This window comes from Stegostoma tigrinum, chromosome 7 (assembly GCF_030684315.1).
Source record: "Stegostoma tigrinum isolate sSteTig4 chromosome 7, sSteTig4.hap1, whole genome shotgun sequence".
In the NCBI taxonomy this organism is placed as follows: domain Eukaryota; kingdom Metazoa; phylum Chordata; class Chondrichthyes; order Orectolobiformes; family Stegostomatidae; genus Stegostoma; species Stegostoma tigrinum.
The window spans coordinates 27,074,959-27,099,773 of NC_081360.1; the positions used below are offsets into that span (position 1 = coordinate 27,074,959).

At 41.9% G+C, this 24,815-nt stretch overlaps 1 protein-coding gene across 1 annotated transcript in view; it reads left to right on the forward strand.

Annotated features, from left to right (window-relative positions):
- LOC125454321 (parathyroid hormone 2 receptor-like) overlaps window positions 1-24,815 on the forward strand; it is a 90,930-nt gene that overhangs the window by 17,306 nt on the left and 48,809 nt on the right. The window contains exons 3-5 of the mRNA XM_048534944.2: window positions 13,726-13,836; window positions 13,950-14,071; window positions 14,293-14,387. Of these exons, the coding sequence (XP_048390901.1) occupies window positions 13,726-13,836; window positions 13,950-14,071; window positions 14,293-14,387 (328 nt within the window). The remainder of the gene's footprint in view (window positions 1-13,725; window positions 13,837-13,949; window positions 14,072-14,292; window positions 14,388-24,815) is intronic.

Below are 24,815 nucleotides of genomic sequence, written 5' to 3' on the forward strand. Positions count from 1 at the left end.
CTGCAGTTCTTACTATCTCTTTTCGTTTGATGTTGCTGTTTAATATTTCCATAACCAAAGGTTTGTATTGTTCACTTGCTAATATTCATAATGCAGACACTCACCGCCATTTCCCCTACTTTTCACCAGGGGAGGTCTATATGGGTATGGAAAGGAATTTGTCACAAGGTTGAATATGAAACTAATTTTATTGGATAGTCTGAATATCTCATTTATTGTAAGAGCAACCTATCAATTATCAGAAAATTAATTTGTAGCCAATTAAATTGATGGTTTTCTCCCACCCAGATTTCTTTATTTAAACTTAAATATTTGGCCATTGAATAAAGATTTAAATTCTTGTCAGTGTATTCTGGGAGAGCACCAGGGTGTTCTGCTGAAATGTAGAATTTTGATACAGTTTGGTAACATATTCTGCAACCGAGAAGACTTGCGAATCATGTTAGTAAGAAAACCATGGAAACTTACTTGTTTTTATTTTTGGTGAAGCTGTAAAAGATTCATTACAGACCCATCTGTCTGCTACTATTTTGTTATGTCTGTCATGGCTTCAAATGCTTTCACATTGAAACAGAAATTGAGTCAAAAATGTATCGCAGTAATGGCAATGTGAAATATATATATGGATTTAACCAACTTCAGCCATTTGCTGCATATTTAACCGCATATATTGGCCATTAACAATTCATTTCTGTACTCCGAAAAAGTAAAATACATCAAACATAGATGGATTTTTTTAAAGTCAGCATTTTACGTTCCTCATATTCTTGACTCCAACAACCTTTTCTGTACTGTGCTCTACATACACCATTCTGGCCCCTAGAAGATTCCAAGATTTGCTTATACATCCCCAAATATTTCCTGAATGTCACCAGTCCAATGGACTCTTCATGTTCCAATGACCAATATATAGAAAGACTGGTATCTATGTGAGTCATCCACGTGAAAGTTTTAACACCCATAGAAACATGGAAAATAGGATAAAGATTAGGCCAACCAGCCCATTGAGACTGCTCTTCCATTCAATATGGTTGATCCTCTACCCCAAAACCCTACTGATGATGATTTGATAATGATTTGATTTATTACCCTGAGGTACAGTGAAAAGTATTGTTTTGTGTGCAATTCAGGTAGATCATACCTTACAGTAGTATATCAGGGTAATGGAACTGTATAGAACAGCTACAAAGAAGGTACAAGGAGAGATCAACTTTAATATTTGAGAGGTCCATTTAAAAGTCTTATAACAGTGGAGAAGAAGCTGTTCTTAAATCTGTTAGTATGAGTTTTCAAACATATGTATCTTTGGCCTGATAGAAGAAGGTGGGAGTGAGCATAAGTGGGATGGGAGGGGCCTTTGATTATATTGGCTGCTTTCCCGAGGCAGCGGGAAGTATAGATGTGGTCAGTGAATGGAAGGCTGGTTTTCCTGATGGACTGGGCTATGTTCATGACTCCGTTCATTTCTTACAGTCATGGCCAGAACAATTGCCATACCAACTGTAAAGCATCTGGACAGGATGTTTACCAACCTTCGAAGGAAATAGAGGTGTTGGTGTGTTTTCTTTTAACCATCAATGTGGATGGGCCAGGACAGATTGTTGGTGATCCTTACTCCTTGGAACCTGATACCCTCAAACATATGTAGCTCAGCTCCATTGATACAGACATTCTGCTTCCTATTCTCTTCCCATACCTGTAGTGATTGTAATGAGGTGATCCAACTGGACCTCATGGAATATGAGTTCTCTGATTGGAGCTGTTATTCTGGTCCAATCAGGGAACACTGGCTGACAGATGAAAAGGATGAGTGTCAAAGATGCTGACACTCTGGTGCCTGAATCCGTATGAGGCAGTATTAAAATCAAGGACGGTAAATAAAGGTTGACTTGGTGATAGGATACCAGCCTCTGTGGAATTATTTCAATACCCTTAATGCATTTAGTATCCCGAAATCCATCCACTTCCTTATAGCTTTGTGATTTGGAATTCTTCGGGTCCGCCATTTTCTTTGTGAAGAAATTTATTCCTATCTCAGAACTAAATGGTCTACCCCATTTCCTGAGATTGTGACCCATTGCTGTGGACCCCTCAGCCAGAGGAAACATCCAATCCATCTAAGCCGACCAAAATTTTATGGATTTCAACAAGATCCCCTCTCCTGAACTCAAATACATACCCAGTCAACCCAATCTGTCTCATACTGCAATTCTACTTTTCCAAAACCAGTCTGATGAATCTTTGCTGCACTCACTCAACAGAAAGTATGTCCTATCTCAGGTAAGGAGTGAAAATTCTATACAGTATTGAATGTACAGTCTCACCAAGGCCCTGTACATTGCAGTAAGATATCCCTGCTCCTATACTCAAAATTTCTTGCCCAATTAAGGCCAATGTACCATTTGCCTGCTGATCTGCTTGCTGCCACTGTATGCTTTCTTTCAGTGACCAATGTACAAGGTTACCCATGTCCCTTTGTATTTCAGCATCTCCCTGTTATCAATCTATTATCATTTAAATATTACTCTGCCATTATCTTTATCTACAAAAGTGGTTAATTCGAATTCAGCACATTATGCTGTGTCTGCCATGCCTTCACCCACTCACTCAACCTGTCTAAATTGCTTTGAAGTTTTATTTACAGCCCACACTGTCAACATCAACAGATGCTGTCTGATCTCTTGAGTGGTTCCAGCATTTTCTACAAAGTGGATAGGGCACAAACAAAGGAGCAAAGAGAATTTTCTTCATAGTTACCATTTTCCATTTCCACAGTTAAATTTTACTTTTTGATCTGAGACTGATAACCCACTGCTGGGGCTTAAAACAGAAGAGCAGCTTGCTTAGGATGTCTGTGGGACCCAGGGAGACATATTCCCAGTGGTGCCCAATTTGGTGATTGCCATGAGGACTGCCACCTCAACAACAGAGCTAGAAGCCCAGAAGTGTCATTGTTAATGATGGCAATTGCTGGAGCTGCATCTACAACATGAACGTGCATTAATAACCATACATACCATACTTTGAAGACTGTTAAGTACAGGCTACGGATGTGAAGCCAGGCATATCTGGGTGATGAGGGTGGTGGTTCACCATTTCCATGGTTAGCCAGCGAGGCTCTCTGTGGGCCCGGGAATGTCCCAAAAAAGGAATCTTTCCAAGAGCCCAATGGAAGGGTTTTAATGTATGTTCTCCCTACGCAGTGTCACATCTTCCCGATGTGGGCTTAAAGCTTACAGAGATGCAAACTGGTCACTGAGTGGTATTAATTGATAATGGACATTTAAGTGTCTCAAATGAGCCTCCAATAGGTCAACTTCCCAGTTGCTCATAAAGTAGCAAGATGGCAGAGAGGCAAGTCACTCAAAAATGTCCTGTATCATTTTCAACTCTTTGACCTCCCAATCCATCTCTGAATTACTGGCAAAATTTAGCCCGAAGCCATCCATATCTTCAATCATCTTATTCTTAAAATGCGTTACCATACCTTCCCTAAAATAGACCTGAGACTCTTTGCATAATCTTCTGACATTTTTCCAAGGTCTGATTCATGGGTCTAATTTGCTTTCCTTAGGTCCCCAAGCACCTCTCCAATGCATTTGTGGAATATTTGTGCCTAGTTTTTCTGTCATTTCCTTTCTTGATCCCCTAAGGATCCTCAGACGTATCTTAACAGACGGTCGTAATTTACCATCTTAGGTTTTGAATGTAACATCTAAACACTTTAGTGGGGCCAGCTGGAGGACTACTATTATTCCTAGGTATGCAACAATAAAATTTCTGGGCCTGTTTTTGGAGTTTTTTCTAACAATTCCTGACATTTTGGCCTTTCCAGGACAATGCAAGTTCTATTCATTTGTATCTGAATTTTCTCTTTGGTGTCATGCAACTAGACTAAGACCACAACTTGCAATTTTAAGGACCCCAATATCTGTTTGATGTGGACACATTGGCATCCAATACTCTCTGAATCTATTCGAGCACAGCAATTGTGTTTCAGATTGAGGTCCAATGTTGATAGGTGCAAAAAGTAGATTGTTGTGAAATGAGTTTCTCCTCTTTTGAGGAGGAATTCCAAACACATTTCATGTGTTAGTTCCATTGGTCAGTTTTTCATGCCGCAACTCCTGCATTGTGTTTGAACTCTGACATTGCTGCATATGAAGATGATATCGATACATTGATTTTGCTGAGAAATAATTTTTATTATCTGTTTCTGAGAAATCTTTCATTCACTTTCTGTACAAAATTCAAGGAGCATTACTTGATTGTGAACTATTTTGAGACTTGCACGTTAGTTTCAGACCTTTCAGTATGTGTGAATGTTGTCTGCCTTTCTATGTAATTTGGATCATCAATAACCCTGTCCAACAGCTTAGTTTTAACAGAGAGTGTCTGATGTAATTCTTTTGAAATGTCAATGTTGGTGTGAAATGATAAATGCTATTGAGTAGTAAATTCATAACATAGAACTGAACATTTTACCTCTGAGGCTGGAGTCAAACCCAGGTCCCCGGCACTATGAGGCAGCACTGAGCCACCATGCAACCCTCAGTTATTGGTTAAAAGCAACAACTTACAGCAACTGGTGGGAGAAAATAAATTGGCTTCTTTCACACTTTAGGTAATTCACTGGGGAGAGAGTGAGAAATTGCCCTTTTAGCAGTCTGAAAGCTCCTGTTAGTATTATTCACATCCACAGACTGTTCAGCTACCCAGGAACCAGATAGTTGTCATCAGGCTGATGGCCCTTGGCATATGCAACTTGGCACAACTCCAGAAACCAATCAGCTGTTTGTGGCCGGCCAAATCTCCCTATGTACACAAACCCCGGAGCCCAACATTTATAAACATCTACCCCCCACTGCTTGAACAAAGCATTGAGTTTCAGTAATTTGTTTTGTAAGAGTTACAGCATTTCAGCATACAGCATCGCAGGCTACACACAGGACACCATCCATCCTGACACTTCCTTGATGGTTGTGGGTCATTATTATCATGCAAAAAGAGCAAGACAGCTATTACAGGAGATAAAATTGGATGGTAGAGCTAATATTGTTGGTGCAGATGGGGGAGGTGCCCTGAGTGATTGAGTAGTCAGTTCAGAGGGTATGCAGCGTTTGTGGCATCATGGGTCACATCAGTGACAGCAATTGCAAAGATGTGGCAGTCTATGGTAAGAGTGGTAAAGCATGAGGCTTAATGGGAGATGACAATAGCAAGGATAGCATAAGTGTGAGCTATCGATGACACTTGAGCTAATAGAGTGAAGAAGGTCATTGACCTTTTCCCAACAGTGCTGGGCTTTCTTTCCAGATGTCTGAGATAGTATTAATACATGTGGCAGCCTTGGATCAGGCTGGCATAGTCTACTATTGTGACCTCGACTGCTAGCCCTGGGGAAAGGGTGATGTCCCACATCAAAGCCATCCCATCAAGCAGGACTCTCAGAACTCTGCCCGGGGAGTGGTGCTCTCATTTCCCCTGGCTGCCATATCCTAGGTAAATGTCAGCACCCAAGTAGATCAGCTGCAATGCTCACCCAGGTACCCAGCAAGCTTTTACAGGCACCACAGGTGCAATGAAGTCTGCAGCTAACACGTCAATAACTATGAGACCTGAAACTAAATATTGGGTGTGCTCTGAGTCTAAGGAGCTCACAGTAGGAACTGTTCCCTCAAACCTATGTTACAAGTTCAAACAAAATTGCCCGCTCCCATACTTTTTTTAAGGTGTTTCTCGTTCCAGGTAGGCTCATAGTTCGTGAGCTACACCTTCTCTAAAACTTCAAAATCCTGTCCTAACACATTTCCAGCTCACCATACCTTGTGGCTTTTCTAGTATATTTGCAAGATTAAAAACTGTCACTCCAGCTTTTTTCAATAATATTGTCAACCTGAGGCATTGCCTTTAATGTCTCATAAAAATATGTCCCCAAAATCCTCCACTCTTCCACAGTCCCGAACTTAGTTTCACTAACCTGTAAAGAACACTGGAAATCTCAGCAGGTCAGGCAGCATCTGCAGAGAGAGAAATTGAGTTAACTTTTTGAATCTGGAATAAGTCTTCTTCAAGGGGTCACATACAGGTAGTGTGAGTGGGCAAAAATTTGGCAGATAGAGCACAATATAGGGAAGTGTGAATTCATGCACTTGGTAGGAAGAATCGAAAGGCAGACTATAAGACCATAAGTCCATAAGACATAGGAGTGGAAGTAAGGCCATTCAGCCAATCAAGTCGACTCCGCCATTTAAATCATGGCTGATGGGCATTTCAACTCCACTTCCCTGCACTGTCCCCGTAGCCCTTAATTCCTTTTGAGATCAAGAATTTGTCGATCTCTGCCTTGAAGGCATCCAACGTCTCGGCGTCAACTGCACTCCGTGGCAATGAATTCCACAAGCCCACCACTCTCTGGCTGAAGAAATGTCGTCTCATTTCCGTTTTAAATTTACCCCCTCTAATTTTAAGGCTGTGCCCATGGGTCCTAGTCTCCCCGCCTAACGGAAACAACTTCCTAGCGTCCACCCCTTCTAAACCATACATTATCTTGTAAGTTTCTATTAGATCTCCCCTCAACCTTCTAAACTCTAATGAGTACAATCCCAGGATCCTTAGCCGTTCATCATACTATAAGCCTACCATTCCAGGGATCATCCGTGTGAATCTCTGCTGGACACACTCCGGGGCCAGTATGTCCTTCCTGAGGTGTGGGGCCCAAAATTGGACACAGTATTCTAAATGGGGGCCTAACTAAAGCTTTATAAAGCCTCAGAAGCGCATCGCTGCTTTTATATTCCAACCCTCTTGAGATAAATGACAACATTACATTCGCTTTCTTAATTACGGACTCTACTGTGGGGAAAGAGACTCCAAAACAAAAACCAGAATGCAGAGGGATCTGAGTTTGATTGTGCATGAAACACAAAATGTTATCATGCAGGGCTACAAGTAATTAACCAGGCAAATAGAATTTCCTTTTAGTTCTGAAGAAGAGTCTGATGTGACTTAAATCATGAATTCCCCTTCTCACTCCACAGATGCTGTCGGACCTGTTGGGTTTTGAAATAACTCCACAGAGGCCACTATCCCATCACCAAAGTCAACCTTTATTTTCACATGGTAATTCCTGACTCTGGTATAGCCTTTTCAGAGACAGCCCTCAGGGAGCCGGGAATCTCTGGCACTCTTCTTTTTATCTGTCAGCCAGGGGCTCCCTGTCCAGACTAGATTAATAACCCCAATCAGGGAATTCATATACTGTGCTGGCTGACCTCATTGCAATCACTACATCACTACCCCTCTGCGTCCAAGGACATGGGCCAATCCTTCTTCTTAGAAATCCTCCTGGGACATTTTAGCACCGGGTCCTCTGACTCAGCATCTGATATCGGTGATCACTTTTTGCACCAGGAGTGTCTCTGTAGAATTGCACTGTCTTCTTCTGGCAGCAAAGGTAATAAGGTCGCTTCATCCATCATGTCCATCTCTATAGGCTGGTACAATTACAACATTTAAGAGTCATTTCGATGCATATATGAATAGGAAAGGTTTAGCAGGATATGAGCCAAATACAGGCAAATGGGACTAGCTTAATTTAGGATACCTGGTCGCCATGAGTTGGACCGAAGGGTCTGTTTCATCCCTATGACTTTATGACTTGTTAATGCTTGATGGAGAAGGTGAGCCCATGGGCTGAGGCAGACTTTATGACTGTTGCGAGAGGCAGGATCCATTTTGCTGCCATACCACTTGTGAATTCCCGCCTCTCATAGGGTCTACATGTTGGTTCAGGACCGTTGCACCTATGTTGCCAATACTGACCTTGCATGCAGCTATGCAGAGCCATTTCCGTGGCTTTTACACTAAACTTCATTCCCTGAAGTAAACTCTTTCTCTCACTTAGTGTAGTCTTATGTCTGGCATGGGCGTTCCTGATGTTGTTTCAATATATATCCATGCCCCCCCCCCCCCCGGCCACCCAATCTCTGGGAAGAGCTGATTTTACCTGGTGTAGAATCTTCTCCCCATTTCTACTGGTGCTATCCCTATAGTTACCTGAGTGGTGGCTCTATAATCAAATAGGATCCGGGACAGCTTGGTATTTAACAAGGCTGCAGGCTGATTCTTGAAACCTGCTTTCAAGGTTTGCGCTGCTGTCTCTGCCAGACCATTGGATGATGGATGGTATACAGCCGATCTTATCTGTCGAGTACCATTCAACTTTAGGAAATACGCAAATTCCCTGCTGATATATGATGGCCCATCATTAATGAACCCCACTTCGAGTATTGAAAAAGCTGCACACAGTTTTTCTATTATCGTCCCCATATTTGAGAAATGAACCCTATGTACATCCAACCATTGTGTACTGGTGTCAACAATGACTAAGAACATTGAGCCCATGAAAGGACCTGCATAATCAATATGCAACTGAGTCCACGGTCTATCCAGCTATTCTCACGGATGTGGAAATCCTGCTAGTGGTAATTTTTGCCCTTTTTGGCACTCTGTGCACTGCCCCACCAAAGTGGCTACATCTGCATCCAATACTGGCCACCAGACATAACTTCCAGCTATCATCTTCATTTTGCAGATCCCTGGATGGCCCTAGTGGAGGTGAACTACTATCTAATGGTGACCTTTGGCTCAGGACAATCACTCTTGCTCCCCATAATAATATGTCATCCTCAACCGCAAGCTGGTCTCTACTGATCCAAAAAGGTTTCAATTCTAGTTGTGACTTTAGTTTCGCCCATTGCCACCAATTGTTTCAGTTTTGCAAGGACCAGATCTTTCTGCGTCTGGAGTCTGATATTGTTAGCTCTGGCTGGGAATGTTTCCAGGCAATTTAATACCATTACAGACTCTTTGGTACCATTAGTGGTGTATCTGCCAATGGGAGATGGTTCAATGTATCCACATTTGCTACTTGGCCTCCAGGATGGCCTTCCAACTTGTAATTATACACATTTTGTAGTAGACCCCACTGCTGGAATTGGCCTAAAGCGATGGGTGATATCTTTTAAGCAGACATAATAGGGGTTTGTGGTCTCTTATTATCACACATCTTCATCCATAAAGGCATTGTTGGAATTGTCTGACTCTAAATAGTTTACCATTCCTTCTTTCTCTGGGCATATTTATACACTGCATTAGCCAAAATCCTGGAAGCATGTGCTATTGGGCGTTCCTCTCCATTGGGCCACCAATGAGCTAATACCGCCCTGATGCCATACAGGGAGGCATTGCATGTTAATACCAAATCCAGCTTGGAATGATAGCTGTTGCTTCACTTTACTGAAAGCTATGACTTTGCTACACAACCATTTCCAAGGTTGACCATTCTTTTAGGAGATGATACAAAGTAGCCAGGATGAACGCCAGGTTGTGTATGAACTTACTGTAATAATTTACCAGTCCAAGAAATGGCCAAAGCTCCTGGACAGACATGGGAGCCGGGACACCTTTGATTGCTCTCACTTTATCTTCCAATGAGTGTAATCCAATCTTGCCTTCTTTTTAGCCCAAGTAGGTCACTTGGAGTGCCTGGAACACACAATTTTCCCTTCTAAGGCATACGTCCTCCTTGGAGAAACAACTTAGGATTATGTCCGAGTTCTCTAAATGCTCCCGATTGGTCTTGCCTGTTAATAAATAATCATCTTGACAAATAGCCACCTGAGGTAGACCTTGCAAAACGTTCTCCATCATCTGCTGAAAAATTGAACAGACTGATGATACCCCAGATTGCAGTCTCTTAGTTTGGTACAAGCCCTTATGCTTTATAGCTTATGTCTAGGAAACCTCATCTAGCCATAGTTGTAAGTAAGCATGGTTCATGTGAAAGCTTCATGAAAGATGGATGCCTTGCCAGCTTTGTGCATAAATTCTTTTTGTGAGTCATTACTTACTTATCCAGCTGTGTAAACAGTTTTCCATTTGTTTAAAGTCCCAACAAAGGCGAGCCCAACCCACCAGGCTTCACATTCAATATGACCGGTGCTGCCCATCCTGCAGTTTTCTTAGTATTATTCACTCACAGGATGAGTGGGTCACTGGCTAGGCCAACATTTATTACCCATCCCTAATTTCCCCAAGGGTAGTTAAAAGTCAACCACATTGTTGTGTGTCTGGAATGACATGTAGGCCAGACCACTTAAGGATGGCAGTTTCCTTCCCTAAAGGACATTAGTGAACCGGATGGGTTTTTCCAACAATTGACAACAGATTAATGGTCATCATTAGATCCTTAATTCCAGATTTTTTAAAAATTGTGTTCAAATTCTGCCACCTGCTGTAGTCAGGTTTGAACCCAAGTCCTCAGAACATTATCTGGGTCTCTGGGTTAACAGTCCTCTGATAGTATGACTAAGCCATTGCCTCTCCCTGCTGATTGGACTAGCTTGATGATTCTTCCGCATTTTGGCCTTCTGATTTCTGCCTTTATTTGTGCCCATAAGGCAAAGGGCACAAAGCAGACCGTGCAGAATTGTGAAATTGCTTCCTGGTCAACATGCAAAGCTGCGTTGACTCCTTTGATACTTCCTGGATCGTCCTGAAAACCTTCCAAGTATTTAATTGGGACTTCACTCAGGCAGCCATTTTCCAATTGAAAAAGGTTGAGCCAATCTAGGTGAATATTTCTCAGCGAATTCTCCCCCATCAAGCTTGTTCCTTTTACTACAATTGCTGGTAACTGAACCAACTGCTTTTTATAAGACACCAGAACCAAAGTCCTCTCCTTAATCTGTAATGGTTGTCAGCCTAGCTCAAACTTATGGGTTCGAGTCCACAGCAAATTTTGTTAAAAACTGTTCTGCAATCACTGATGTGGCTGCACCAGTAGCAACCTCCATTAGAACCAGGTGACCATTTAGCCTGACATTTATTTTGATTGGTTCTGATTTTGGATGTTGCTAAGCAATTTAAATGTTCCAAACCAAATTTAGGGAGACTTTCCAGAGTATGCACGCTCCTGGATATCGGTTCTAAGAGTTGATTTAAGAAATTTAGGTCGAGTAGGACTCATTGTCTGCATACTAGTGGCAACCATGGCTGCTTGCCAGGCCAGATCCTGAAAAAAATTTCAATTATCTGACCAAAGCTCAGCTTTGTTTTGGGGTTTTGCTGTGGGCTGAACAAGAGTCCCTCTGTTCAGGATATGCCCTGAGTGAAGCTAGGCAATTGCCTGCATTCAAGTGCAGTTCCCCAAGCCCAGTTGGACCGGCAAGTGTCCACGTCCATCGAAATACCCTGCAACTCGTGCTCCACTTAATGCAGTTATGAGGAAGGGTCACCGGATCCGCAGTGTTAACGCTGTTTCCTCCTTTGCAGATGTTTCCAGACCTGCTGAGCTTTTCCAGCAACTTTGTTCTTGCTCCACTTACTAGTTTTAGTGCCCGTTTGGAGTCCAATTGGACTTCAGCTAGTTGGTGCTTTTGTATGGTTACACCATTAGCTCCATCCACTAAGGGTTAAACCAAAGTCATATCCCTCTGCCAGTCATCTTCACCTCGTCATAGGTAAATCCCAATATGATTCTCAAATTGCTGAATAAAAATGATAACATCTCAGAATGAGAAGAGGCTTACGGTCTTAATATTCCTGTCAACTCTTGAAAGGTTTTGGTATCTAGCGCCTCAGGGAAAATTAGACTTCTAATAACAAAAAAAAAGGCCACAGGCTGTCAGAAGAATTATTCATTTTCTATCTGATCCAATGTCAAAGAATCATAGAATCTTTACAGTATAGAAGCAAGTCATTTGGCCCATCTGGTTGATACTGACTCTGCAAAGAGCATCCCACCAAGCTGTTGTTTGCCCAGAAATAAAAATATTCTTTCCACGTACTGGGCCCAATCTTCAACAGCAGGGTTGGACAAGTGAAGCTCCCCAAATAATGGCATGATGCCAGAAATGTTTACCCCTGCTAAGAGACAACTGTTGCGAGTGAGTTTCTTCAGGACGTGCTTTGCTCTTGTTGCCGCTGAAATAACTCCACGGAGGCCAGCAACCTGTCACCAAGTAACCCTTTATTTTTCATGGAAAATCCTGACTCTGGTACAGCTTCTTCAAAGTCAGCTCTAAGAATGCCAGGAATCTCTGATACTCCTCTTTTTATCTGTCAGCAAGGGCTCACTGTTTGGATCAGGTTAACAGCCCCTATCAGAGATCTCATTCATTAAGGTACAATTGACTGACCTTGTTACAATCGCGACAGGTTTTTCCTGTGTTTGTTTCAGACTTGTTTTGCTTTTATTCTACACAAATGCTAGGGACAAGGGAGTAAGGAAGACTGAATTATTGCTCTCAATTTCTATCTGTCAGCAGCATGACTTAATTTGAAATAGGCTGTGACATGTTTTCCAAACCTCCGTTTGTGAAACTATTTTAAAACTGATTCTCAGCGAACTTCCTTATGTTTGAAGAGTAACATTTATTCACATCTACAAACCCTGGATTAGCTTTGCAACTCATATACATACAGGCAAACACAAGAATGAAACAGGAAAGAAAACAGTTTTACCAGTGTGAATAATTAAAAAAAAACAAAAGTGTGGGCAACGAGTCATGTGAGTCAGAGTCCAGTGAACATTCCTTCGCTCAGGAATTGAGGATTGGCATTCCAGATGGCAGGGTGATTTCGTGGCACTGCCGAATGACCTTGGGTGCAAAATCCATGCCATTAACACACTTTCATTCACCAAAATACTACCAGAGCCCCTGAGTACCTCTAGCATTTATTTCATGTTTCTGAAGTATTTCCTTTATAATTAACTGACATGTCGAGGCTGAGATAACAAGATGTGGAGCTGAATGAACACAGCAGGCCAAGTGGCATCAGAGGAGCAGGAAGGCTGACGTTTCTGGCCTAGACCCTTCTTCAGAAATGCGGGTCCACAGGCTGCCAGAAGACTGAAGAATTCTCCAGCATCTGCAGTTCCTACCATCTCCGACATACCTAGGCTGCCTGACTGAGACCGGGGCATGGAAGAACCTCCTGCCCCATCACCAATCAAGGACCTAAATTATTGCCTCGAAGCTCTCACTGCTGCTTGGCCTCTTCCGGGATGCATGACCAACAGCAACAAGTTCTCCCTTGGTGGCGCTGCTTGCATTGACAGCTGCTGGCTCGGAAGGCTCCCTCATGCCCAGTTCAATACCCGAGAGGTGCTTAATACAGTGGGTCTTGCTGAAAAGAAGTGACACAGGGCTCTTGCTGGTGCTCCAACTGACCTGCAAGAGCCCATCACTTCCATCAGAGCCTGGTAAATGACGAGATTCCAAATTAATTTGAGGAATGAGGCTCCTACAGGATTCAGGCAAATATCCTGCATCCCCATTAAACTGGCACAAAACACAGGAACAAGATTAGGCCCCAGGGAAAGACAGCCTTGAAGCACTCTATCAGCATTACTCAGGATTGCTGGCCAGGTTTCTGGGCTCAGAGCCCTGCAATAGGACTTGAATATGTTACTTTCTGTGTCAGAGGCAGGAATGCTAACACTGAACAGTCACTGGTGCCTTGCATGTTCTCCTAGTATGTGCTCAAATCCTGCTTAATAGTCTCTATTTAATTCATTGGATTCAATGAAGCCATTTTGTCTGCAGCAAAACAAGAGAGCTTTAATAAGCTCTGGTGCCATCATGGTTGGTGCACCCAATGTTCCTTGGACTCAACCATTCCTTTCTCCTTCATAATTATGTCTTATCTTTTTTTCAGATGGAGTCTGTATTCCAGAATGGGATGGTTTAACATGTTGGCCAAGTGGATTCCCAGGAGAGCTCACTTCTGTTCCGTGCCCACATTATATTTACGATTTTAATCATAAAGGTACTGTGCTTTGCTTATTCATTATTGCCAACTCTACACTTATCAATGGCAAAAGGCTATTCAGGCCGGAGTGATTTCTTAATAAATGATAGCATGATTTTTTTTTCCTTCAGGGTTCGCCTATCGCCACTGCAATGATGATGGAATGTGGAAGTTTGTTGAAGATCTGAACCGAACATGGACAAACTACACAGAGTGTCTCACGTTTCTGCAGCCTGACATTAGTGATAGACAAGTAAAAGTTGAAACCTGTCTTTGTTGACAATATCCGGGACGGGGAGAGGTTGAGTGAAGGGATCTTATGATGGGAGCCTGATCTCATCCCAAGGGCTTGGCAATGTTCTTTTCAGGACGAGTTTATAATTATATGTTAGTAAAGATGAAATACAAAACTGTATTTTTACTGAATATTAATTGGTTTTTAAAATTTAGATGATTTATTCTGTTCTTAAACAGGAATTCTTTGAACGGGTTTATGTAATGTACACCATTGGATACTCCGTGTCTCTCTGCTCACTGACCATAGCGATTGTAATTATAGGATATTTCAAGTAAGTGAAAAAGATTTGTGTTTTGTTTTGATCTATTGCAATTTTAATGATGAGAGGGAATGAAACACAGTGCTTTTCTTTTAGGACTTAGCTAGTGCAGATCTTGGTGCGACAGAAGTAAAAGTAAATGGATGGAAAATCAAAGAACAAAGAAAATCACAGCACAGGAACAGACCCATCGGCCCTCCAAGTGTGCGCCGATCCAGATCCTATATCTAAACCTGTTGCCTATTTTCCAAGGATCGGTATCCCTCTGCTCCCTGCCCATTCATGTATCCAACTAGATACGTCTTAAATGACGCTATTGTGCCTGCCTCTACTGCCTCTGCTGGCAACGCGTTCCAGGCACCCACCATCCTCTGCATAAAGAACTTTCCATGCATATCTCCCTTAAACTTCTCCCCTCTCACCTTGAAATTGTGACCCCTAGTAACTGAGTCTCCCACTCCGGGGTAAAGCTTTTTGCTATCCACCCTGTCTACACCTCTCATGATTTTATAGGCCTCTATCAGGTCACCCCTCACCCTCTGCTTTTCTAGTGTAAATAATCCTAATCTACTCAACCTCTCTTCGTAGCTAGCACCCTACATACCAGGCAACATCCTGGTGAACCTCCTCTGCACCCTCTCTAAAACATCCACATCCTTTTGGTAATGTGGTGACCAGAACTGTACGCAGTACTCCAAATGTGGCTGAAACAAAGTCTTATACAACTGTAACATGACCTGCCAACTCTTGTACTCAATAGCCCGTCCGATGAATGGAAGCATGCCACATGCCTTCTTGACCACTCTATCGACCTACATAGCGACCTTCAGGATACAATCAACCTGAATACCCAAATCTCTCTGTGCATCAGTTTGCCACAGGGCTTTTCCATTTAAAGTCCATGTATATGACATCCACAGCCTTTCCCTCATCTATCAGCTTTGTCACTTCCTCAAAGAATTCTATCAAGTTGGTAAGACATGACTTTCCCTGTACAAAACCATGTTGCCTATCAAAAATAAGCCCATTTTCTTCCAAAAGTAAATCGATTCTATCCCTCAGTATTTTCTCCAGCAGCTTCCCTACCACTGACATCAAGCTCACCGGTCTATAATTACCTGAATTATCCTTGCTACCCTTCTTAAACAAGGGGACAACATTAGCAATTCTCCAGTCCTCCGGAACCTCACCCGTTCTCAAGGATGCTGCAAAGATAATTGTTAAGGCCCTAGCTATTTCCTCTCTCACTTCCCTCAGAAACCTGGGATAGATCCCATCTGGACGTCGGGACTTGTCCACCCTCATGCCTTTTAGAATACCCAACACTTCCCCTCTCCTTACGCTGACTTGACCTAGAGTAATCAAACATCTATCCCTATCCTCAATATCTGTCATGTCCCTCTCCTTAAGAATCTCACTAATTTTCTCTGACTCCTCGCATAACTTCTCTGCTTTGGCCTTGAATGGGCCAACCCTTTCTCTAGTTACCCTCTTGCTCCTTATGTATGAATAAAAGGCTTTGAGATTTTCCTTAACCCTGTTTGCTGATGATATTTCATGACCCCTTTTAACACTCTTAATTCCTCATTTTCAGATCAGACCTACTTTCCCGATATTCTTCCAAAGCTTTGTCTGTTTTCAGTCGCCTAGACCTTATGTATGCTTCCTGTTTCCTCTTTGCTAGTCTCACAATTTCACCTGTCATCCATGGTTCCCTAAGCTTGCCCTTTCTATCCTCCATTTTCACTGGGACATATCTGTCCTGCACTGTAATTGACCTCTCCTTAAAAGACTCTTACATATCAAATGTGGATTTACCCACAAACAGTTGTTCCCAATCCACATTCCCCAGCTCCTGCCGAATTTTGCTATAGTTGGCCTTCCCCTAATTCAGCACTCTTCCTTTAAGACCACTCTCATCTTTGTCCATCAGTATTCTAAAACCTATGGAATTGTGATCACTATTCCCAAAGTAATCTCCTACTGAAACTTCAATCACCTGGCCGGGTTCATTCCCCAACACCAGGTCCATTATGGCTCCTTCCCGAGTTGGACTATTTACATACTGCTCTAGAAAACCTTCCTGGATGCTCCTTACAAATTCTGCTCCGTCGAAACACCTAACACTAAGTGAATCCCAGTCAATGTTGGAAAAATTAAAATCTCCATCACCATCATCCTGTTGTTCTTAAATCTTTCCATAATCTGTCTACATGTTTGTATCTCTATATATCATGCTCGCTGTTGGGAGGCCCAACATTGTTAACGCGCCCTTCCTATTTCTGAGTTCTGCCCATATTGCCTCACTGCTCCTCCATAGTGCCCTCCTTCAGCACAGCTGTGATATCACCTTTGATCAGTAATGCAACTCCTCCACCCCTTTTAATTCCCTCTCTATCCCACCTGAAAAATCTATAACCTGGTATATTTAGTTGCCAAGGATAATGGGAACTGCAGATGCTGGAGAATTCCAAGATAATAAAATGTGAGGCTGGATGAACACAGCAGGCCAAGCAGCATCTCAGGAGCACAAAAGCTCCTGAGATGCTGCTTGGCCTGCTGTGTTCATCCAGCCTCACATTTTATTATATTTAGTTGCCAATCCTGCTCTTCCCTCAACCAAGTTTCAGTGATAGCAATAACATCATATTCCCAGATACTAATCCAAGCCCTAAATTCATCTGCCTTCCCTACTACACCTCTTGCATTAAAGCAAATGCATCTCAGACCACCTGTCCCTTTGCTTTCATTATCTGCTCCTTGCCTACTCTTCCCCTTAGTCACACTGACTTCATTATCTGGTTCCTTACAGGCTTTAGTTACTACCTCCTTACTGTCCACTAACCATCTCATTTGGCTCCCATCCTCCTGCCACATTAATTTAAACCCTCCCCAACAGTGTTAGCAAAGGCAGCTCCAAGGACATTGGTTCCCGTCCTACCCAAGTGTAGACCGTCCAATTTGTAATCGTCCCACCTCCCCCAGAACTGGTCCCAATGTCCCAAAAATCTGAACCCCTCCCTCCTACACCATCTCTCAAGCCTCGTCTTTCATTTCTACTCTGACTCACACCTGGCACTGGTAGCAATCCTGAGATTACTAACTCTGAGATCCTACCTTTTAACTTGGCTCTGAACTCCCTAAATTCTGCTTGTAGGACCTCATCCCATTAATTACCTATATCATTGGTGCCTATATGCACCATGACAACTGGCTGTTCACCCTCCCCCTTCAGAATGTCCTGCAGTCGACCTGAGACATCCCTGACCCTGGGAGGCAAAATACCATTCGGGAGTCTCGTTTTTGAGCATAGAACTGCCTATCTACTCCCTTTACAATCGAATCCCTTATGATTATAGCCTTTCCACTCTTTTTCCCGCCCTTCTGTACAGCAAAGCCAGCCACAGTGCCATGAACCTGGCTACTGCTGCCTTCCCCAGGTGAGCCATCTCCCCCAACAGTATCCAAAATGGTATACCTAAGTAGAATGTTTAGATGGGTAAGGTGCATAGTAGGAACACTCCCCATTCCTAAGAGGCCTTGATTGACAGCCTAAGCTGTCTCCTGCAAACCTCGATCCAACCAGCCTTGCTGAACTCGAACAAAGGAAGTTGGCAACCAATAATGGTGAGAGATAGAGAAGTAGGGAAATTATTGAAAATCCAGTTACATGTTTGAATTATACGAAGCTTAGATTTGGCAGCAGTAAGTTGAAATAAACATGTACCTTGTGTGTGAGAGGAAGAAAGTATTAGCCTATTCATTGAGTGGATGATGTCAACACCAGGGAAAGCGTTACATCGACTAAAACAGAAAGGGCGCAGCCTTGGATAACTTAGCTGAGTTCAACGGGGCAGTTATTAGAGTACCAAAACTATCACAAATCACAGTGGCTGCTGAAAAATGTCTGTGTGCAGATGTTGCTGAAGATGCTTCCTTGTGTTTAGAAGAAAAATCAAAGAAAAAAGTTATCTCTTACTGTTTGCCTGTAATACATACATTTTGAGCAGTGTTTGGGACCAAAGCAGAGGAAGATCAATGGCCCTGGAAGTGATGTATTACTATTCTTCACAGTTCATGTTAGAATGGTTACATCATACAACTTAGTCATATACATGAAGCTGTTGAAGAACAAGTCTACAAGGTAAATGAATAAGATGTGTAGCATTTAAAACACTGTAAGAATTGAAACTTGTTGAAACCAATACTACATTAGGTTTCTGGAAGAACGCATTCACCAGCTGCATACTCTACATTTCAAACACAGATTACCTGCAATTTAAAGCAAAACCAACTACTGGGATATACTCCTGTCCCATAGAATCATACTCAATAAGTGTTCTGCTTATGTCCGTCCAATGAAGAAGGAAGGTGTAAACTATATTGTGCTCCAAATGTTAAATTTTTGTCAGAATATCACTCAGATTTCTAAAACATATGCTTAGGAGCAGTGTTTTAATAATGGATTCGGTATTACTAACATTGATTTGGGTTTTGAGTTTAACCTCACTTGCAGTGGTTTAGAAAAAAGTACTAAGAGTCTATTTTACATGTTTCAGCCTGTTTTGCAAGATTGCATTGCGCAATGTTTTTGACTGCTCCATGTCAACTGCCTGACAATCAGTCCCAAGGACCAATCTGTGTTAATATGTGACAATATGGGACAACCTAGCAATTGGAAATGAATTTCCAATTTTTGGTGGTCATGATACTTACCCATCCTACTCACCCATTCCCCAATTCTATTAAGTATTCTTCCTCGTTATTTTACCCACTCAGGCCAGCCTTTGCTGATACCTGGACTTCTACCGTATTTTTACATGTAATCGTCATTCTATTCCACATTCTTCCAGGGCGGTGTTCCATTTCCTCCTTGTTGTACGGCTCTTACCCTCCCAAATGATCTCCAAGTTACTGACAACAGGATCATCCAGCCTACCTTACAAGGCCAGATGTTGTCTCTTGTAGGGATTGAAATGGAAGATACATTGCAGGTGCAAGTCGGGAGTTTTGGGGCTGGATTTGATTTTGGGCATAAACCTATCTTAGAGTTATTGAAGTTGCACCTCACTGGTTTCTATGGGAATGAACAGCTAGAGACGGAAGCTGTCAAACTCTTGGAAACAACTGCCTTAAACTTGAATCTTGTGCAGCAGAGAGAAGTTCCCAAAGTTTCATGCAAAAAACCCTCAGGTACTTCTCTCAGATATTGTGAAGCAGGAGAAGCTATAATTATGATAAAAGATGCAAGTGATTGGAAATGTTACTCATACATCTGAGAAGATGATGTGACAGAACGTTTTTTTCAGCACAATGCAAGATTATAATAGGGAAAATGTGACAGATTGTTTCAGTTGATCTGTGAAATGGTAAGAACAAAGAACAGGTTGAAGAATTAAGAGATGGTTGAAAAAACTCTATTGTTGAAGCAGAGTCCACTAAATTACAACAAAATAGCTTAAGTATACATAGCATCATTAACATTCCACACAGCACTACACAGCAGGATGAGAAACAACATTTTACATTGATCGCATAGAGATAATTGGACTCATGATTGAGAGCTTGTCCAAAAAGATAGATTTTAATGAGCATCCTGAAAGAGGGAAGAGAGATGTAAAGGTTTAATGAGGGAAATTCTATAACCTGGGATCTAGGCAGCTAAAGGCTACCAAAATGCACTAATTAAATTCAGAGATGTGTGAGCAAACATTGAAAGAGTGCAGTGATCTTGGTGCTGAAGCAAGCAGCAGCGAGAGAGGGAGCAGACCATAGAGAAATTTTAAAACAACGGTGAGAATTTAAAACTTGGAATTTTGTGAAAGTGAGAAATAATATGGGCTAGTGAATTCAGGATTGGCTGAGTGAATGGAATTTAGGACATGGTCAACAAATATATGAAATACAAGCAGAATTAGATAATTTGGACCCTCCAGCTTGATCCACCATTCAATATGATCATGGCTGATCTGACGTGTTTGGAATTCTCTGTTCCCATTTATTCACTTGAGTATCCTGGATTTCCCTGCCAAACAAAAATCTCTCAACTTCTGCCTTGACAACATTTAATGACCCTGCCTCCACTGCCTTCTGAGGCAGAGAGCTCAAAAGTGGCACAACCGTTTGATAGGCAAAATATTTGCCCCTCTCCTGTCCAATTTCTATCCTAAAAGGGTAACTCCTAATTTTTAAACAGTCCCTTCCAGTTCTGCACTGACCCAGAAGATGAAATGTTCTTTCCACGCTCACCTTGTTAAGATCTAATAAATTTCAATCAAGTTGCCCCTTACTCTTCTAAACTCCAGTGTAAATAGCCTGGCCTGTCCAACCTTTCCTCATTAGACAACCCGTTCATTCCAGACATCGATCCGATAAATGCCTTCTAAACTGCATCCAGTTTATCCTTAACTAAGAAGGGCAAATGCAAACAGTATTCAAAATATGTTCTCTCTAATTCCCTGTATAACTGAAACATAACCTCCTTAATGTTTTGTTTAATTCCTCTCATAATAGAGGATAGTATCCCATTAGCCTTGTTGATTTCATGCTGTACCTGCATAATTATCCTTTCTGACTCATAGTCCAGAACAGCTAAATCCCTTTGTACCTTGAAATTCTGCAGTTATTCCCCATTTATGCAACCCTCTGGTTTTTCACTTTTACTTGCGAAAGTAAACAACTTCTTCACATTTTCCCATTTTATACTCCATGTTCCAGAATTTTGCCCACTCACTCAACCTAGCCATAACCATCTGCAAGTTCCTTTTTCTTCACAACATATTTTCTGAACAACGTTGCATGCACTCACCTCAGTCATTGTAGTTTGTAAATATTTGTGGGCCCGTACAGACTGCTGTGGTACTCCATTCATCACATTCTGCCAATCAAAGGCCCATTTATGCATGATCTCTGTTTACTGCCAGACAGCTAATCTTCCAACTATCTGACATATTTCCCCTCTCTGTGGGATTTTAGTTTTTTGCAATTACTTTTTATTGGCACCTTATCAACTTCTTTCTAGAGATCCAAGGTGAGAATATCTACAGGCTCCCTTATATTCGCAGCACATATTACTCCATCATTGAATTCCAATAAATTAGTTATACATGATTTCATACACATACATCATCCTGACCACTTTGGGTTTTTCTCAGTGCACAGCTATAATCTCTTTTATGATCAATTCTAACATCTTTCCCAAGATGGATGTCAAGCTAATTGCCTTTAGTTTCCCATTTTCTTTTTCCTTCCCTTTATGAATAAAAGGGTTATATTTGTTACTTTCCAGTCTGATGGAACTTTCTTGAATCTGTGGAATTTTGGAAAGTTAATGCAAATGCAACTTCTATCACATTAGTATTTTCTTAAAGAACCTTAGGATGAAACCCATCTGGACTTGGAGACTGGTCAGCCTGCAGCTCCAATAGCTTGTTTAGTACCACTTCTCTTGTGATTGTAATTTTGGTAAATTCCTTTCTCCCTTCCACCCTTTGTATCTTCTATATATGTCTAATATATTGTGTTCTCTGGTTGGTTCCAAAACATGTTGCTCTAAGAAACCATCTCAAAAGCGTCTATGGACTTCTCATTCAGGCTATTACAGCCAATCTGATTTTTTTCGATCTAATGTAGATTAAAGTCACCAAGATCTAATGTAGATTTGCCATCCCTTTATCACAATCACCCAATATTTCTTACTGTATCCTTTCACCTCTATTGTGTTATAGTTAGGAGGCCTGTAGACCACACCCACTTGTGGCTTCTTTGCCTCACTGTTCCTCATCTCCACCCGAACCAATCCTATACCTTGATCGCGTGAACTAATGTTATCTCTGTTGTACAAATGCTATCCTTGATTACCAGTGCTCCCTTCCATTTTACCTATGTTTCCATTCCCCATGTATGATATATTCCTCAACATTCAAGACCCAATCATTTTCATTCTGCGGAGATGCTTCTATAACAGCTATTAGATTGCATTTATTTGTTTCAATGTTTGCTCACCTTGTTACGAATGACACACTCATTCAGATACAGAGCCTTTAGTTTTCTTTCTGTCTTTTCTAGATTTTTCTAACACCCAGTCTTACTTGGTGTTTCCCATGGGTTATTTTCTCTCTCTTCCCCTCCCTGCCATCCTCTGACCCTCATTTTCCATTATATTATCTTCCTCTCTTATCTTGCCTCTATTCTTCGATATATCACATACTTCCACACTTGATTCCTTGTGCTGACTTTTTTAGCTTTGTATCAGCTTAAATAAATTTTGCATAGCAGATGAAAGCATTGGAATAGTTGTGTTTAAAGAAAAGAAAATAATAGAAAAGTATTTCAGCAGCTGATGAGCTGAAGCAGGAGTAAAGCTGGATAATGCTTTGAAAGGGGAAATAGGTGTCCTGGTGATGTAACCACCCTGTGGCTGGGAATCCATCTCAAAGTTGAATACAACATCAATGTTTGTGAAAGTAGCTAGGAAGAGAGTTTGTTGCAGGAATTGAAGGCAGTGGCTTCAATTTGCCTGATACTTAGTTAGAGGAAATGTCTGCATGTCCATTATTGAACTTCCAATCAGACAGATCAGAGTCAGTAGAGAGGCTAAATGAGGTGGCAATAAGGTGGGGGTGAGTGTTGTCAATATAGTGTGGAACCTGACCTGTATTGAGGGATGATGTTACCTTGAAGTAGCATGTAGCTAGGAAACAGAAGGGGCCACTGGAGACACTAGACATCATGGTGTTGGATCAGGAACAGGAACTGTTCCAGATGATTCCCCGCCTATGAAAAGATGGAACCGGTGGGGACAGACCAATGCAGCCTGATGAAGAATGAAAGATACTGTTGGAGGCTGGTTTCAAAGGCTGCAAATAATTTGAGAAGGATGAAAAACAAATTACTGTTGTGACCGTTGCATATTGTTTGTAACTTTAAAAGGACTCTAATCAGCTGAGTCGCAAGGGTAACCCAATTGGGGCGATTCAATCATGGAGTTAATGGCAAGAAATAATTCAATTTTGAAGGCAGCACATTCAAGAGGAATGGGGGGGCAGTTTAGACAAGAAATGAGCAGGACAGTCAAAACAGACGAGGAAACTCATAGCGAGAAGGCAATGTGAAAAATTGGAATTCACAATTTGTTCCTGTACTTCTCACGAGCAGATGCTTGGTACTGGGGTGCGCAAAATCAGTGAAAAGCAACAAAGGCCACCATCTACAAAGAAATCACATCATTGCTCATTGCACAGCAATCCACCATTTCAGACAGACACTAATGAGAAGAGAAGCTGCCTCTCCAAAGGTAGAGTAACACAATAGGCTGAACTTTCCCAGTCTCTAAATGATATGGGCAATGGAGCGAAAGTAGGAAAAATATGGTGAGGGTGAAAAGCAGTTTCTCAACATCAAGAAAAGAAAACTCAGTTTTTTGACTGAAGGTTTTAACTGTTAGCTGAAAAGTCTACGAGTGAGCAGCTAGGGGCTCATATGCATGTATTAACAAATTATTACCGAAACTCACTTTAGTTGTATGTAAGATAATAAAATGTGAGGCTGGATGAACACAGCAGGCCAAGCAGCATCTCAGGAGCACAAAAGCTGACGTTTCAGGCCTAGACCCTTCATCAGAGGCATTAGTTGTATGTAGGTTGCTATTTTCCGAGGTAGTGGACAAAAGCTAAACAGAGCCAAATCAGGGTAGTTGCCTAGCAGCTACAATTCACCAGTGTCCTCTCAGTACATTCAACATGGCCAGCAATCCCCAGTATCTCAGAGTATGTTGTACGGGTAGAGACCACTCTCCATCCACAGAGACTGACATTTGCAAAACACCAGTCTTACCTCCTCATCACAGCATTTCTTAGACTTGCTTTCATGGCTCAGCTCTTCAGTACTGCAGTTTGGATGTTACTGATATCTTGCATTGCATTGTTGCCGTCAATCTGCTTTGTACAGTGGGACAAAACCCAGCACTAGTGAACTCAGAGTGGCATGGTCAAAGTGGGGTGCATATCTAATGAGGTGAGCAGCTTAACACTGAGTGAGAAAAACTGCAAGAGCTCATGGAGGGAGACGCACCTGAAATTACCACTTGACCCAAATTTTGGGACAGTTCAGCCCACTGTTACAATCCTTTAATTTTTGACTGAAGCCTTGTCTAATATCTGAAGTGGCCTTGTCTCTTGACTCTTCACATGCACAGGGTACTGCCTGCTGCCTCCCCACTGAACACAATAACAATATGAGTTATGACAGAAATTAAACCCATAACCCATACCACTCATTATGTGGTCATAGGGCATGCCTTTTCTGCTCTAAATCAGGAACAAAAACAAAGTTGCTGGAAAAGTTCAGCAGGTCTGGCAGCATCTGTGAAGGAGAAAACAGAGTTAACGTTTCGGGTCCGGTGATACTTCCTCAGAACCGTGTAAGGGTCACCAGATCCGA